General features: G+C 40.2%; 1 protein-coding gene across 2 annotated transcripts in view; it reads right to left on the bottom strand.

Moving 5' to 3' along the window:
- Window positions 1-17534, bottom strand: part of Cpq (carboxypeptidase Q) — a 360271-nt gene that overhangs the window by 102236 nt on the left and 240501 nt on the right. For both annotated transcript variants that reach the window (XM_003479901.5, XM_063257593.1), the window contains exon 5: window positions 8247-8338. In XM_003479901.5, the coding sequence (XP_003479949.1) occupies window positions 8247-8338 (92 nt within the window). The remainder of the gene's footprint in view (window positions 1-8246; window positions 8339-17534) is intronic.

Below are 17534 nucleotides of genomic sequence, written 5' to 3'. Positions count from 1 at the left end.
ATGGCATCTTGTAATCAGAACTTGTTTGGAAAATGAGATCTTTCGAGTATTTTTATCATTGATTTTCTATCAGTCTATCAAAAAATCTCTATCACTGGATTTTTAGATCCAATAAAAGGAACAAAGATTTTCACTTCCATGAGATAAAGAACAATTTACACAAAGTACTCTTTCCTCCATCTACTATTAACATTCTCTTCCCTTTCATCTTTCCTAATTCAAATGATCAAACAGCTTGATTGTCTCCCATTTGGCTCTGTGGAGTATAATACAGTATCTCCCAGCGCTTTACAGAAGGGGTCAATGATGGAGCTATGGCAGTGCATGGGGCTAGATGCACGCCACGCAGTCTCCCAACCCTCAGTTACTACCTGGATAGTTGCCTGAAACACATTTGCAAGTTCTTACCACAGCATGACCTCTGACTTCGGCCGTGTTGTGCCTCCCCGGATGAAGTTTAATAAATAAAATATAAAAGCAAATTACTCTTTTGTTTTAACCAGTAACAGAAATTCTGTTTAATCTCAAAATAACTATGGAACTACTTCAAACCTTCGTTGAAAGGTCTTGTTAAACTGTCTAAATTTGAATTGTTGCTTAGATATGTTTTGCCGTGTTGGGGATGAAAGCTCTTAGAAACTGACTTTGAGGAACCCTCCCTTAAGAGAACACCGAATCCCATGCAGTTTAGACAAACCGGCTGCTAAGGGCAACGTCAGCTTCTAGACTGAGCAACAGCAAATACCAGACAAAGATTTGACAAGACTTTGCAAGAGGAAAGACTTTTGAAAGAAAATAAGGAATAAAAGTTCCAGACTTCTGGTTAGGAAAAAATATATATATCTTTTGTGAGTTTTGTTCTGTTTTTCTTTGTTTTGTTTTCTCAAACAGGTAAGTCAGCAAGATTTATGGATGTGGCCTAATTGATAAAAAAGTTAGAAAGCCAGACCCAGACCACTTCTATCAAGAAATAAGTGATATGGGTATGGTGGCACATGCCTGTAATCTAAGCATTCAGGAGGCAGAGGCAGGAGGATCTCTGTGAGTTCAAGGCCAATCTGGGTGATGTAGTGAGTTCAAGTCCAGTCTGAATTACAGAGTGAGACCCTGTCTTCAAAACTAAAAATAAATAAATAAAAATGTGACAGAGTTGGTGTTAGATACCACAGGCACAAGAGAGGAGGAGGTGGGGAGAGAGATGCTAGCTGTGGTTTCTGGATACTGCTTCTCTGAGTACAAAGCAAACTCCCCCCAACGCTCAAGGTCACCCCCCTGACCTTGCAGCTGGGCTTGCTGATCTTTTTCTGCCATTCACTCCTCAAGTTACCTTGGATGGCCCGTTCTCTGGTGCTATGACTTCGTGTAACAGAATCTCTGAAAAACTACAGTAGCCACAAGTACAGGATAAACTTCCGGAAGTGTTACTGAATGACAGATGCCTAATGTTTGTCAAGCCTCATGAGCAAAGCACTTCCCCACAATAATTCCGGTTTTAAAAAAAGAAATACAGTCGGCAAACCCGTGGGTAACACTAGGATGTGGTTAACAACATTTGTTAAGGGTTGTAGCAGGTTACTAGGATGTAGTAAACGACATTTGTTAAGGGTTAGCAGCAAACTTGTCATACTAAGAAGTATTAGGATGTTCACTTCTTTAAAAAACTGCTGTTTGTAAACTTTTTAAAAAGATACTACTCAAAATATATCTTCTAATCTTACATTTAGCCATCTTAATAAAATGTTTTGTTCTTGCTTTAAGAACTAGGAAAAGTATATTAAGCGAGCCCACCAACAAAGTCACAATGCCTGTCATGTGGCTCTTGGGGCTGTAACTAAGGGACTACGCTGACCTGCGGGGTGGTGGGTCTGCTGGTCACGTACCCAGAGGGAAGTGTCTGCATCCTCCTGAGGCCTGAGCTTACAAGCAACAGTCACATGATGAGCCTCCAAACGTCAGAATTCACTATGTGCTACCAGTGCCTCGCAAGAGCATGATTTCTAAGATTTCTAAGCTGTCCAATATCCCATACGGGTCTGGTTTAGGACAGGAATCAACATAGTATCTGACTTGAAGTTTCTTTTTGTTTAAAAAAAAGATAAGGCTTTACAGAAACACAGTCATGCTCGTTCTGAGTGCACTACCACGGCAGACCTGAGTGGAGAGAGCACATAGCCTGCCAGGCTAAATCTTTAATATCACACTTTGAAAAAATAAGGTGGGGGGGGGACAGAGAGACAGAGACAGAGAGACAGTGTTGGTCACCTACTTCTTCAATTGACAGTATGTAGAAGAGAGCTCAAGGCAAATTAAAATAGTGCTGGTGATTCAAAAATGGTTTGCTGACTCTGTAACTCACTGAGACTTGGTGAGGCCCACGTCCGTGTAATAGGATAACAGTCCCAAAAGCTCTGACCCATGCAGGTCACTTGTGAGCCCGGGCATGACGCCGGAGTTCACATTTGTGTTTCCTGGCATGTCATCTTTATTTCTTTAGAAAGTTCATAGAGTCGATGTGGGTCCTTCCGGGTCAGATCACAACCTGGCTGAGCAGAGGGAGACCCTGCCTGTGCCTGGGAGGCCACCTCTAGGAAGCTTATAAAACGGAGGGGACACAAACTGCTGACCTCCTTGGAGGTTTCAGGAGTGAAGAAAATAAGTGAGGGAAGATGCCAGCCACAATTATTCACAAAAACCTTAGTGTTTTGGTTCTGTGTTTTCAGAACTAATTTAAAAGGCACTCAGTTTATCTGTGTTAGTGTCAGCAGCAGGGAAGTTGGAGGATTATGTTTACATCTACTGGTCTGAAACCAACATTCAAATCAAACTTTACCATGGTCTTTACCAGAAGGCTTATATGATAAATTTACCTCAAAACACCGGCTTGCAATCCTAAGAACATGGAAAAATTCCATTGTCATTGTCATAGTCTCTATTTCATATTAAAACATATCTTTTCTCTTTACGGAAAAAATAATAAAATCTAGTTAAGAAAGATTTTTCCTAAAGAGACAAAAGAAATGCATTGATACCTGCTCATGCTCATTCACAAGGTAACATGTGATCCTCTTAATATTTAAGGGAATATTTTGATAGTTCTTCTCAGATGGACATACATCTATATTGCTTATAATTACCATATGTTCATAAGATTTCACGGTCCCACAGTCACAATAGAATTCAATGCAGGAAAAAGCAAACAAATGCAAGAGACAGTCTGTTTCTTTTTCTTTTTAAAATAAAATCTACAAATTCTAATAAGACCCTGAAGAGCTCCCAAGTGTATTTTACAAATTCTATGCCTAGTGGAACTACAGGAGCTCCAGATCAAGAATACACCGAGATAAATGAAATTTTAAACCAATTTTGTACTTGACAAATTAATGCAAATATCTAAGCATTGAAGGAAAAACACGGGATATATAAAAGCCCAGCAATAATGACTGAGATTATAAACTCCGATCAGCACAGCTATGGGCTGTATTGGAGACGCGGTCCAGATGCCGTTATGCTAAATGAGTAGGAAGGTTCTATTATTTTTACAACCAGAGCTGAACACACATACAATGCTGTCACACTCCAGCAGGGTCACTCTGGCTATGTTGGGGGTATACGGAGGCAACAATGTTGGGAAAATAAAAATGCTAAAGGAACACATTTGCCCAGGTAACATAAAGAAGTCTCACAAGCATTTCTAACTTGTCTATTTATTTTAGAGTGAAAATTGGCAAGAATGTCACTCCTAAAAGTAGCATTTTTAGTGTATTTCTGTAAGTAAAGTGGAAATTTTGTCCCTTAGCATTGACATCACAAGAAATGCTAAGAAAATACTGTACATAGTCATTTTAGCTTTTTTGATTTTCAAGTTGGCTGGAGTTCAAACAAACTGGTGCATTTTGAGTGATCATCCATCCCATCCTTCATTTAATAAACCTATTTAAAATATTGCCCTTATTAATGACTACCAGAACACAGCAGTGTTCATTAGCCCTGTAATTCAATTGCCAGAAGTTTGTGTAATAAATCAGAAAAAGGTTAAAATATTTTTCATGCCAGAATAAAACGTATGAATCTATTTTATTTGATTACCTTGTGTAATGAGGCCTTCTCAAGGCCAGATTACCTTAGTCATTGTAATTACGCCAGATCATATTTTGCTTAAAATGGAAAAGATTTTAAAATGCCAGAAATTCAGTCAAAACTAATTTAGGGCTTTCTCTTCTTCTGTGTATATTTCAGGACATGAAAAATGATATCCTGCTCTTCTTCCAAGAGAAGAAAAGAGAGTCACATTGTTCCTAATGGCATCTGGACTGCTCGTCTTCTTCACTGGTTTGGAAATTCAATAAAATCATCTGTAATATTCTTTAATTCCAAAGTTGAATGTTATTATTAGAAGTAAACTCTTACGTACAATAATGTGTTTCTCTATGTGATGACATTTTCTTCTAAGTGAATACAAGCTGAATTCAGCCAATAAAGAAGTTAATAATTTAAAAAACAATAATTTAATCAATAGAGATTAACAGGGCCATTTTCTGCAGTCTTTTTCATCCTCTATAGGATAATCTCCTAACGATAAAAGAAATTGCCTACCATTCCTCAAGCCCTGGTGGGAATCATCTTCCACTTGGGGCTTTGGCTTCATTTCAACAGGGCAGTGTCCCTGGGGGCCTGCTGTGACTTCAGCAGGATGATATTTCTACATCCTGCTGTTATCAAGATACTCCTCTAAATTGAAACAGGGATACTCCAAACCACTGACTGAACCCCACGCATTGTATAGGGTAAGAAAATTTTCCTCCCACTTAAATCATAATCAGCACACAAAAATCAAGATGATCTCAAGGTAAGGGGGAGGAGAAAGCATGGTGACCATTAGAATGGAGGCAGACCTTTTCTTAAGACTCTTCTGAACTACACTTTGAAAAACATATAAAGGTGACATGTACAAGAATGGCCCAGAATAAAAAGACATTAACACCACATATTCAGAAGGATGGAGAGCAACTAGGACTCTTATATGTTGCTCTGGAAATGTAAAATGATAGAACCTACAATTTTTTGGCAGTTTCTAACAGAGTTAAATATCCCCCATCATATGATCCAGGATTTATACCCAAAACATGTGTGCGTGTGTGTGTGTGTGTGTGTGTGTGTGTGTGTGTGTGTTCATCAGAAGATCCATACTATTTTTGTATGGCATAGCAGTTTTATTTACTATGGCTAAAACTAGAAACAACCCGAATGTCCATCAATAGAATATCTACAGTCCATCTGTCTTGAAAAATAAAATCAAATTCTCTTTTACATCTAGAGTGTGTGATGTTAGAATTGATTCATGATTCAATGCTAGGATCAAGGGCACTAGGATTAAAGGTGTGAGTCCCACCTGCCCTGAGTAGCCTGGGTAAGACATAAGGGATAGAAACAGGTATGGTTATCCCTTGTTGCTTTGCTACCTGCTGCCTACCATGAACTATTTCTCCTCAGCAATTTTTATCTGCCACGCCATCTTGCTTTGGAGCCAGCTGACTAGGAAATGAAACCTCTACAAACTGCGAACTAAATAAACCTTTCCTTTTTTAAATATTGGGTGCCAGGTATTTTGCTTCAGTGACAAAAAAGTAACTAAGACAGGATGTGAGCTACTGCAAGAACTGTCCCACAAAAACCTCCCACTGTCCCCCTGCCAGCCAGCTGGATGTTGATGGTCAAGCCTAATAATATCCATTTGTCAAGAGGCTGTCAACCTGGGTCCCTGATTAACCATGTGGAGCAGAGCCCTACTGGATGCTGGGTGAACAGGAATCAGCTTCTATTATGTGAGGCCACTGAAATTTGAGGGTTTATTTGTTTTAGCAGTTGTCATTACCTGTTTTACAACAAAGGATTTCTTTTGTGGTAAGAGTGAACGGATACTACTGGGCCATCTGAGGCATTCAGTGATCCTATAGAGAAGTACACAGACAATCTGATTTAAGTCCAAAGACAATCTGATTTATTCCCTGCTTCCCAGTTTGTGACTTGCTTTTATATTAACTTTTGAGTTCAACTGAGCCGGCCCAAAATGATTATGCTCTTGGCAAATGCTTCTATCAATATGGTAATCCTAAAAATCCAGAATAAGTCCTTTGAAATTGGCTCAATCATGTAAAACATGCTGAATGTCTTTTGAAAGGTGAGATTAAGAGCTACCCTAAAACAAATTCTCTTCCTGGAATCTATTTTTTTTCTGTTCCTCAAAATGCAGTGCAGATTTGTCACCAGTACCAATCCATTTGTATGAAGACATCACAGATATTGTCAAGTAAACCAGTTCCATTCATTGATTGTGTCTTTTGTGTGAGGGTACGGATGTATATACCCTTCAACTTCTTAGAGGTGTAAAATCAAGCCATTTCTGATTTTATCCATGCATTTTACTAGGCTGCAGTGACAATGTCTTATAGAGAAATAAATCTTATTTTGTCCAATCCTAGGAATTTTAGTGTCAAGCCACATTCATTGCAGTGTAAATCCAAATTTTTCCCCTTGGCTAGAGTAGAGAATAAAAGGGCTTTAGAACATTTCTCTTGGGTATGGTGGTTTTTTTTTTTTTTAATAAATTCCAAGATGTACAGAATTTGAAAGCTCCTCCTTTTCTTGCCCTGAGGATAAAGAGCAAGCTTCTGAACAGGATTTATATTCTCTTGTTCAGGCTCTCGTTCCCCTCTCCTGCCTGGCCTGCTATCCTCCTACATTCTGTGCACCAGCCAGGCTTCAGTTCCTGTCTGTTTCTAGGGGTGCAGCGCACCCCTTTTTCTGCAGCCTTTGTACATACAGCTCCCTCAGCCTAGCCCTGGGACCACCTCCTCCTTTCATTCTTCTTCCTTCCCTCATTTCTACTCAGCCTTTAAGCTTTGGCTTTGGTGTCATTTTTTCCACCCAGCTTATTCTGACTGCCTTTCCAAACCAGGTTAGGAGACCTTCCTAAGTCTTCCATTAACAGTATTTTTAACTGGAAGACTCAGCACCTCGTATGTAATTGAAGCTTAGTGGTCAGTCTCCTTTAGATTTCAGTATCCATAAGGTCAGAGTGAATCTTTGTAATGACATTAAACCTAATATCTAACATAGTACATGGACCACCAAGGTCCTCAGGAAACATTCACTGAATGTTGCTAGACTTAGAATAATCCTTGTCTGACACTGAAATCACCATACATATAGAAGGTGACGTTACTGATCCACCAACTAAGGGACACTTGTCTTGAATTTTCTTATTCCTGGGATCACTTGTGACCAAAGAACAGAAGCAGCAAAACAGCTGGGTATAAATCATAGTTGTTATTTGTACAATAAGTAATTATACTCAGTGACTGAATTCATGACCCTGAATTCATGTTGTAACTAAGTGAAATAGGACAATAGAGACTGACTTACACAAAATGATCAAGACAGATATAAATGTGTCACTAAACAAATGAACCTCTCACTGATTTGAATAATTTGAACTTGTTTCCTCCAATCGGCAGATCCAGGGAGAGTAATCTAGTGCAGCAGTGACAAGCCAGACCTTCTCCCTACCTGCACATCACTGCTCAGCAGCATGCCCATTATTTGGGGGATCCTCTTTGAACTGACACTTGAGTTGATCCAGAATACTTTAGACCTCGGATATTTTGCATTAGCAAAGTTTAGTCTCATCATTAATCTGCCTGCCCCATACTAAAGTGCTCTTGTGCTTCTAATCATGATCTTCCTTAGTCATCATCTTGCCATAGGGTCCACTCTTGCCTGATTAGAGTCAAGGTCAAGCCAACCTGTTCTCCACACCCCCAGATCTGAGACCTCTAGCTGCCAAATGCCCACCAGCATTATGCAGTACTGTTGGAGAGCTCAAGGCCTCAGGACTTGGTCCTCAAATACCAGCACTTCTGAGAGGATTTGGGGGAACCCAGTATAAGGATGGGCTCAGTAATGAGAGGAAGAGCTTTCCTATTAGTACTGCTTGGGCATACATGAGTACAGAAGGACTGCAGAGACTTTGAGACAATGACAGCATGCCATTGAGAGTTTTCCAAGCCCACAGACTACAATGTAGTAAGACATGAGTCCTGGTTTCATATCAAAGCATCCTCAGTTCACTAGACCCTTCTCATATAATGGTAGATTGTGTCATAAAATGCTTTTAAATTCAAAGCATCAATCAATGATACTATATTGACATTGACTCTTGATATTGTGCATATACTGGATGTTTTTACCTTGTGCAACTGATAATACTGGGAGGCGCCCAGTGCACCTTGCTCCTCTGCAGTCCACAGCACCAGGCGCAGAGTTCTCTTTGGCCGCAACCCTAGGGGAAATAACAAAAGCAGCGATCTGTCAGTTGATGTTGGGCTTTTTCTAATGGCAACACCCATCACCTGCACCGTGGACCTGGGAGAGAATTACAGGTGCTCCTCTCTTGCTGTGTGGCTGCCTGCCTGAGGGTATGGCTGACACAGCACAGAAGAACTTCAGAGCTTTTCTCCAGGCCTGGGGAAGGGGTTATGACAAGTGCTGTCTGCAACTCGGGGAGTAGAGACTCTAATCACATCCTTAATTGGCAATCCCGCCTGTCAGGAATGCCCAATGGATGGGCAAGTTCAGTGTGACACTAAGTGATATCCAGAAGGTGCGGTTAGGCAGAGCTTAAGGTGATCTGGAAGTCTTGTAGAAGCCTTAACTGGGAGCGAATCATTTGGTTTACTGTGAGATAAACCGTGGGGATTTGTTAGTCTGAATTCACATGCACAGCTACCCTCTCTTGCTATTTTCAGTACTATAGTAACTAAGAAACCATGCAATATTTATCCTTACTCAAGGTCAGTTTATTCCTCTTCTTGGAAATTAAAGGTAATTTACTGAAGGTCAGCAAAAATTAATTGATCAGAGATGACATTTATTAACTTTATTATTTCACTAACAGCTTATGGCAATTTCACTGGCTTGCAATAAACAAATTTGTATTCACAGTCACTGGCTTATGTTGGTTCAATTTACTAGCTTTTTATTTTTCCTCTAACAATGGTGCAAAAGCAACGCATGGTCAGTAGAAAAAAAAGACACAAATTGTGATCTTGTTTTGGGCTAGCGATACGCAGTATGAACCTTTCTTGTGAGAGTGGACAGCAGAGGCTAGTCACCACTACTGGCCAGCCACACGATGGGGAGAGGTCCATCACCCACGAGGAGAAACAACAGAGGCTCTGCAGCACTCTGTGTAGCTAAGCTGGGATGTTGGGTAGCTTAGCCGTATTAACGCATTTTGGACTTGCAACATTTTCAAGTTACAATAGGTTCATTAGAAAGCGTCAGTCAAGGAAGTTATTGAACTGAATAATGGTAGATCTGGCATGTCTGACTATGTCTGCTCAGTAAAAGTTAACAGAAGGAAGCTTTTTTCCCAAATTAAAGCATGATAAAATAGGAGTATTGACGGGCTACTTTGTCACCCAGAATTAAAAATCTGTCCTGATTCAGATCTGGTAATGTCACTTCTTAGAAATAGCAAAGGCAGAAAAATGTGAAGCTGTACTTAAATCCTGCTAAAAGGATTTGTCTCCCTGCCTCCTCACGGGAGAGTCACTGGTAAAGACTGAAATGTGCTTTTGAGCGGCTCTGAGACAGACATGCCATGAGCTCTGCTCTAACCACACGTGTGCTGCCACTCACAGGTAGGGGAACCAGCACCAAAGACAGGAGCCAGATGGTCAGCCACAGCTGGGACATGGAACTCCTTCCTGCCATCTCCAGGTGCCCACAGTCCTCCTCCTCTCATAAGCGCAGTGCTAAGCTGCTAACAGGAGGCAGTTACATTTTTCCATGAATTGAAAGAGGTTGTGAAGTTATTTTGCACTTCACAAGTTTGACATCGTGAAATGAGCACAGGTTAAGATGCAAGCAAAACTCAAGTTCCAGATAAAGCCCGGAGAAGTGATTTCCACATGAATCCCACAGTGAAATGTCCTTGATAAGTCCACCAGAACCAAATTTCTCATCTCTGCAGCACTCTGGCCCAGCTCCACCTGTGGTGTCTGTCTGTCTCCTAGCAGGCCTCTTTTCTCTGGCCCTCACCTCTCTGCAGATGGTGCTGCACACGGTGGCCAGAAGAACCTTTGCAAACGTAAGATGATCATAGCATATCTCTGCTCCAATCTTCCAATACCCAAAGTGTAAGCTTCCAGGAGGCAGGGGTTTAGGTGTTTTAGGGGCTTAGGTGTGCAGTTCCTGGGTTTTCTGGCACACACTAAGTATCCAATAAGAAGTACTGAAGGGATGTCTGAATGCAGAGTATGGTATCTTTGTTAGAATAAAATTAAAAGTCCCTGCCCAGTCTCTTCTAGAACTTCTGCCAGCCCGTTCCCTGGCAAGGTGTTACACATCAAAGAGGTGGACAGAGCTGCTGAACCTTGTGATCATTAGACTGATGAGCCTGAACCTGTGCCTCTTTATCTGACGTGTGAACATATTACACTCCCATACCACAGCTCTTCATTGGGGGGGTTGTGGGGGTTAAATAAGTGGGGATGATGTGTGTAAAATGACCCTGCAGCTGATATGTAACTGACATTTAATGACGAACTATAAAACTACATGATGGTGTTCAGGCATGGAACACACCCTTTCACCTCCACACAAAAGAAGGGGAATCTACGCACCCAGAGAGGAGGTGCTTCCAAAAGCCTGTAAGTACTGGTGGAAGAAGAACCTGGCACACCCACTCCTTGTTCCCGAGTCAAACCAGCTAACACATGTTGGCCTTTTGGGGGTTAAGATCAAATGTAGAGTCAGACCACCTGCTCACATTCATGGCCTGAACTGGACAAAATGTTGTCTGAGAAAGAAACCTAATTACTCAAGATTTCTCAAGGTCTCAATCTTCAGTTTCTCTAAAAGAAATGTACTTAAAGTTGATTTAAATCAAAGGACATTTTACTTACAACCTGGGGTGGGGAGAACAAGATGAAGTAATATTTATATGCTGCAAATGAAAACTCTATATATTTTTAAGTGTATACAGAAAATATATTTTCTACTTACATCTCTCTGTACCTATGAGAAAAATAGTAGCAAATTATTAAAACGATGGGATGCTCTAAATAATCATAGGTGGACAACACAAGCTGTAGAGAACCCATAGTTTAAAAGTTAATGTTCTGGATATCCCTGAAAATTTGACGGGCCACTTCAAAGGTCTTACCACACAGTCCTCACCTTTCAAATCAGTGATGGCCAACAATGTTTATATGAAGAGGATAAAGAAATGATGGATCTGAAGTGAGGAATGCTAATGTCTCAAGAGGATCACAGTATGGCCGGCTCTAGAAAAGCAGACTGCTCAGGGCCTTGCAAAGCTCAGCTCCCAGCAGCAAGGAACACTGGCATCTTTGAAAGCAGAGTGTCCCACAGAGGACGTGAAAAACCAAGGAGCTCCGCAAATACCTGTGTTCAAAGTCTCTTTCCACTCTGACAGTCTGACGGTCCCTAAACATGAGAAATTCATGGAACTTTATCTAGTAACGAGACCCTAAACCTAGTATGGCATGTGGGTGCCCAGACGCCCTAAGCCAACAAAGGAGAGCAAAGGACAGCATGGGGTACAGAAAGGCATTTGCCATGCAGTCTGAATGAGCTGTTTCTTTCCTGTCTCTGCCACTTTGGGCTCTGTGAGGTTAGATTAGTTGCCTAACTTCTCTGAACTTCCCATGTCTCCATCTTTACAATAAGGAACTTGGCAATCGCCTCAAGGGATTGGTATTAAAATTAAATGAGACAAACATACACCAACCACAGAATCTGGCATACCGTAGGTTTTGAAGATTATTTGTTAGATTTTCTCTACACTCAACAAGACCTTCGGGTTGGTGCTGACAATCAGCAGGGAGGAGAAGGGGCAGACGGGCCACTCCCCACCCACTTCCTTTGGAGCCAGGGAATGTCCCTGGTCATATAGAGTGCATTGCTCCCCAAGGAAAACACAAATTTCATCTAATCTCTGGGAAAACACAGAGTCTCTTTCGGTGTGAAATATCCCCACACCCCAACATCAAACTTGTTCGTATCCAAATAAAGAGACCCCTTACTGTGAGAGTGAGGGCCAGTCAGAATGTTTTCTAAGTCAAAGGCTAACCACATCTGAAATCTAAATAAAATAAATATATCTATATTTATCAAATGAAATAACAGCGATAGCAACAACTACAGAGATACAGTAATAACAACAGTAGCAACACAACTAAGTGTTAAGCATCAAAAACAGGGAATTCTATTTGTGGAAGAAGAATCAGGGGGAAGTGAACAGCTCATTAGTAATCGTTGCTCCCAGTTCTGGCCTGCTTGATGGGAGGCATCTGCAGTCTAAGGTGCACACGTGGAAGAAGGTTGTAGAATCCGAGGTGAGAGGACGATCTTTGAGCAGGCCAGGAGCAGGTCTCGCTGAGGTTGTGAGAAAAGGCAATTAGTTTCCTTAAAGTTTATACAAACTTTCCAGAGATCCCCTGATCTCCTAGATTTCAATTTCAATTAAGACCTTCAGACAGTACAGTAGTTTACAGCATCAGATTTTACTTCTGTAGAACAAAAACTACTGATAATGTCTCTGAACTTTGTTTTGGGCCATAAATATAAGTATGTATATTTCATTGATGAAGATAAAATGATACCAGGCAGAAATAGTGCCTATGAGAAAAGATGAAAGAGTATGTTCAGACTTTATTTTTGTTATTCTCAAATGTAAAGATGAGAAGGCTGAGAGATGGTGATCATTAAACTGGTTTGATTGTCTCACGCTTGCACCATTAGGGTTTGCAAAGCAAGGTAAACATGACTTTCAGCAGAAAAACTTGAAGTAATCTAGCCTTTGTCGGTAGCTTTCCCAAACTTAGAGTTCTAAGCCACAGTTTGTTAATGGGGTGAATCGGCTCTGACACCCACGTACTACTCAGTTTCAAGGCCCTCTGGAACTACACTGACATTCTCCCCACCGTAACAGAACTCTACAGGGAAAAAACAACTTTTCCTTACAGAGACATTCTCACTTTAGCTCACAGATATATTGGTTGACAGCTGTCTTTTAGAGATCTATACTTCCAGAGCCTTATATTCCTGCAACAAGCTTGAGTTCTAGAAATAAAACATGACAAGGTAGCATTCGAGTTCAGTGACAGAGGATACTAAAGCATTGTGGCTAAATGCATGGGGGTTGAGATCTATTTCCACCTTACATAATTCATCACACACTATATGAACACACCATCATTGATTTTTTTAAAATAGAGAGCATGGTTAGACAATGATTAATTATCTTATGAAGAAAACTGCAATTACCCTTTTCAGGCAGAAGCAGAAAATCACGTTGAAGATGATCTTTGCTCTTGGGAAAATCACTTTGTGTCCTTTTGGTTATGTAAATATAACACAGGCTTTTCTCTAGGGCATGGGGCAGGGCAACAAAATGTTCTTTAAAGTCTATCTTGCAAGCCTATCTCTTGAGCCACCTGGAGGAACAACTAGGCAGGAGAACCAGTGTAAAAATGAGAGCCAGGCTCTTGTGTCCTCAGCCCCGTTCCTTTAATTGAGGGCTGGGGGTAAGAGACTTGTTGGGGCAAAGTGACAGTGATGAAGGTTCTAGCATAGGGAAGGTCCTGGAAGCCACAGAAATACAGCGACCCTGCTGGAGGAAAGAGGCTGGGCTGCTGACCTGGGAGGCCCAATCCAGAATCTCCAGACCCAGCCACTCTGGTACCATGGAGACAATTTGGGGAAAAGGGAACCACTGTGATATGGATGCTCAAGGATGCTATGCACCAGGCAGACAGAAAAGCAGCTGGCACGTGCAGAGCCAGCCACAGACTTCTGGAGGAGGCCTGCCCTGCATGCCTCGGTGAAGGGCTAGGATTCACTCACAGGAGAGCCGGGAGAGGGGTCTCTAGAGGATAGAGCAGACCTCCTGCTGACAAGGCCCTGGGAAACTCGGGTGATTTCCTGGAAAGGAGATGGGAGCGATATGATAATATTTATAATCATGTTTGTGGAATAGGTTATCACACTTACATTTCCTTAATTCAAAGGGAATGGTCCTACCTCATTATAATGACCAGGCTTCTAAGAGCCAGGAAAATCACTATTAATCATCGTGAAGTAGAAACTCTGAAATTACATGCATGAGAGCCATTTCTGGCCTCATTCAGTTTTCCCCTCATCCCCTGCTTCTGCCCTTCATCCTGAACTCCAGCCCCACCACGTTTCCTACTGGCCCTGAGTACACCATGCTGTCTCAGGCCTTTGGCCCTTTGCATATGCTTGTCTTTATGGCTATAATCCCACTTCCCCTTTTCCCTCTGGGAGCCTCCTATTCATTCAGCAAAGCTCATCTCTAATAGTATTGTCTTTGGAGAAGTTTCCCTGACTCAAGCTGATTTTCCCACCAGACCATTAATTTTGTGAGATGGACTCATCTTCCTTCTTCATGATCTGGACCAGTACTTAACACTTACCAAATGTTAGGTAAAGGTTTACTGATTGAGTAAATGAATGAACACACTTATGTAAGTAGAAATAAAAGAAACTGCCTTTTCATTTAATCTAAAGCATGTTGCTTCCTATTGAGTTCATGAAGTTGGTAAGATATGCTATCTGTGTGAGCCCAAAGCCCAAATAACAGATGAAAACACCACAGTAGCCAGGATAATTAAATGTTTTTCAATTTTGATTCTTGCTTCAGTTGCTATTACACTGCTTACATTTGTAGCATAGCTGGGTCTAACAGAAATTTAGTACCTCAACACCTCTTGTTGATCAAGTCATTAAATAAATATACATTGGTCACAAGGATCTCCCCATCAGTTAATCGTCAGCTAACTGAATGAAATTATATATGTTTTTCATTTTAAACTGACAGCTCCTTTTTATTTTAATAATTTTTCCTAATATAAAAATATACGTTTTCTTTTTAAAAATTTAAAACAAAAATTTAGAAAACAAAAATGATCTATAAGCATGTTGTGTTTCCATATAAATTTTATGTACATAAAAGCACAAAAAATTACATATAAATGTAAGCAATAAGTTTTTTTGTTTGTTTGTTTGTTTTTGTTTTGTACCAGGGATCAAACTCACGACCTCTTGCTTGCCAGGCAGGCACTTGTGCCACTGAATTATGTCCCCAGCCCCTGTAAACAGTAGTTTTTATGTATAGATTTACACTATTTTTTCCACTTAAAATCATGGCACATAGGATCTAATTTATAATCAGCACTCTTCAAGAAAGAGATTCTTAGGTTTTTTTTTTAATCCAGTTCCTAGTTATTGAACATTTCAAGTTTTCGGTTTTTGGGCAAGTACTTAAAAACAGAAATACGGAGTCTTAACAGTACAAAACATTTTAAGGTTCTTGATATGTTACCAGTGCCCTAGAGACAGGTTACTAATTTATATTCTTACAAGCAGCATGTGAGAATATCCATGTTTACTTAATATAGAGCTTTTAATCTCAGTTCCTTTGTTTTCGTGTATGCCATGGGTCTATTTTACACTATATTCTACTCATTTCCAAATAAAATAATTATACATGCACATACAAACACCAACTATTATACATTTTAACTTGATTGAAACAAATGTTAAGCTTATATCTGATGCCTGACTAGAGTTTAAATATGTGAATTTATTTTCCTTACTGAAATGCCTGATAGCCTCTTTCATCAGTGTTACTTCTAAGATAATGTTAGTAGCACGTAGAGATCACAAATCTGATCCAGGTCGCATTTTAAAATATACAATTTCTTTTTCCCTATTACTATTTTTATCTGAAAGAAGAAACTGAGAAGCCTGGCTAATGATAGATTTGAACTCTGAATCACACTTTTGTTAAAGAGTTCTACGTTGCCAAAGTATCAGCTAAGGGTGAGTTAGACAAACCGTATAATGTAAAAGAAAATGATAAATCAAGTGCGAATTTCCTTTACAAATTTACATTCGTCAATATGGCTTTTTAAACTGTATTTCTCACAGAAGTGGAGCTGTAGGAAGAATTACAATGTGGGTGCTTGCGACAGGGGTTATCAAAAAGTAATGCGTCTCCAAGAAGCAACCAAGATGAGAGCATCTTTGGGATTCCTTTTCAACACCAAACCAGAGACATGAAGCCTGTGTTGTTTTCTAATGCAGAAGCTGTCATTAAGCTGCTTCTGTTAACTGTTTCAAAAACTCCTTTTTCTGATTGTGGTGAAGAAGACATTATCTGTGCTTTCAAACGTTTTCCTTGTATATGAATTAGTTGTGAAGTTATCAAACATTGCACGATTATCTATACATTATTGATGTATTAATCCTCTATGATATTGGATCCAAAATTAATCAGTGCTTTTTGTGGTTGGTTACATTTGTTGATTTTAGACCTCAGCACATTCAGCAGCACTAATCCTTTCTTGCAATCAGTTGTCAGCAAACTCATTTTCCTGAGCACCGCTCAGTTCTCAGCTCTCAGGTGATGTCTAAATATTTTTGCTATGGAAAAATCTCCTTGTGAGAAGAATAAGATCACCAAAATGTCCCCGTAACTTTTCTACTCCCACCGTGGCTGCCATAATTTAAGCCTTCTGAATTGTGGTAATGGCCATCCTCTTCCTTGAATCCTCTGTGTTACTGCTGCCAAATTCATCTTTTTAAAACACTGCAGTGAATACGTCAGTGGCTATCATATTGTGCCTTATCCACAGGACTTAGCCTCCAACTTTTTTTTGAGCATTCACCTATTAATAAACCAATTTTGAGCACAAATCACCATGTATGTGGAGTTCTGTAAATGACACACAAAACTGTCAATATAAGAAATTATTAGTAGAATTCTCTTCTTCTATATATAGAGCAAGTACTTGCCTGTATTCAGTTGGATTTTTCTCTGCCCTATTTGGGTTTGGAAGCCTTTGGTCTGTGAGATGAGCCATCCTCTGTAGTATAGCACTTGACACCCAGTGTAGACTACTCCCCTCTTAAAACCGTATTTCTGTGTAAGTTGGTCCTTCACTTCCCTTTTTTAATGCTTTTCCTCAAGTCATTCACACCACCTGGTCTGTTTCACCTTTTTCTCCCATCTGACCCATTTTCCAACCATTTTTCAAGACCTGTTTCAGTCCCTCTGCTCCACTCTCTCGCCTTCCTCTGAAATTCTATCCTGTCATTTTCTGATCCATCCACCTGGCACTTAATCGTGATTAATGCACATTCTGCTTTTGGTTTTCACACATAGTCCCTGATAAATCTGAGAGCTTGGTGTTGTATAGATTAGCACAACTGAAGGAAATTATTTTAAATTGTGATGAGAGATACAGATTAGCTCTATAAATGGAACTTTAGGACAGGATATTTTTAAACATTAAATCCATTATCAGTTGCATTTGCCTAAGCATGAAGATAAGGCCCATTTTGTGCAGGTGGGGCACGTGGAAACAGATTGAAATCTTCCAATCCCTGTAGATCTAGAGTATTATACTCGGTGATTCTACAAA

This window comes from Cavia porcellus, unplaced genomic scaffold (assembly GCF_034190915.1).
Source record: "Cavia porcellus strain 051 isolate PalLab524CR breed Dunkin Hartley unplaced genomic scaffold, mCavPor4.1 scaffold_10, whole genome shotgun sequence".
Classification (NCBI taxonomy): Eukaryota; Metazoa; Chordata; class Mammalia; order Rodentia; family Caviidae; genus Cavia; species Cavia porcellus.
The sequence above is the reverse complement of the archived record's forward strand: the minus strand, read 5'-3'. Positions and strand labels throughout refer to the sequence as shown.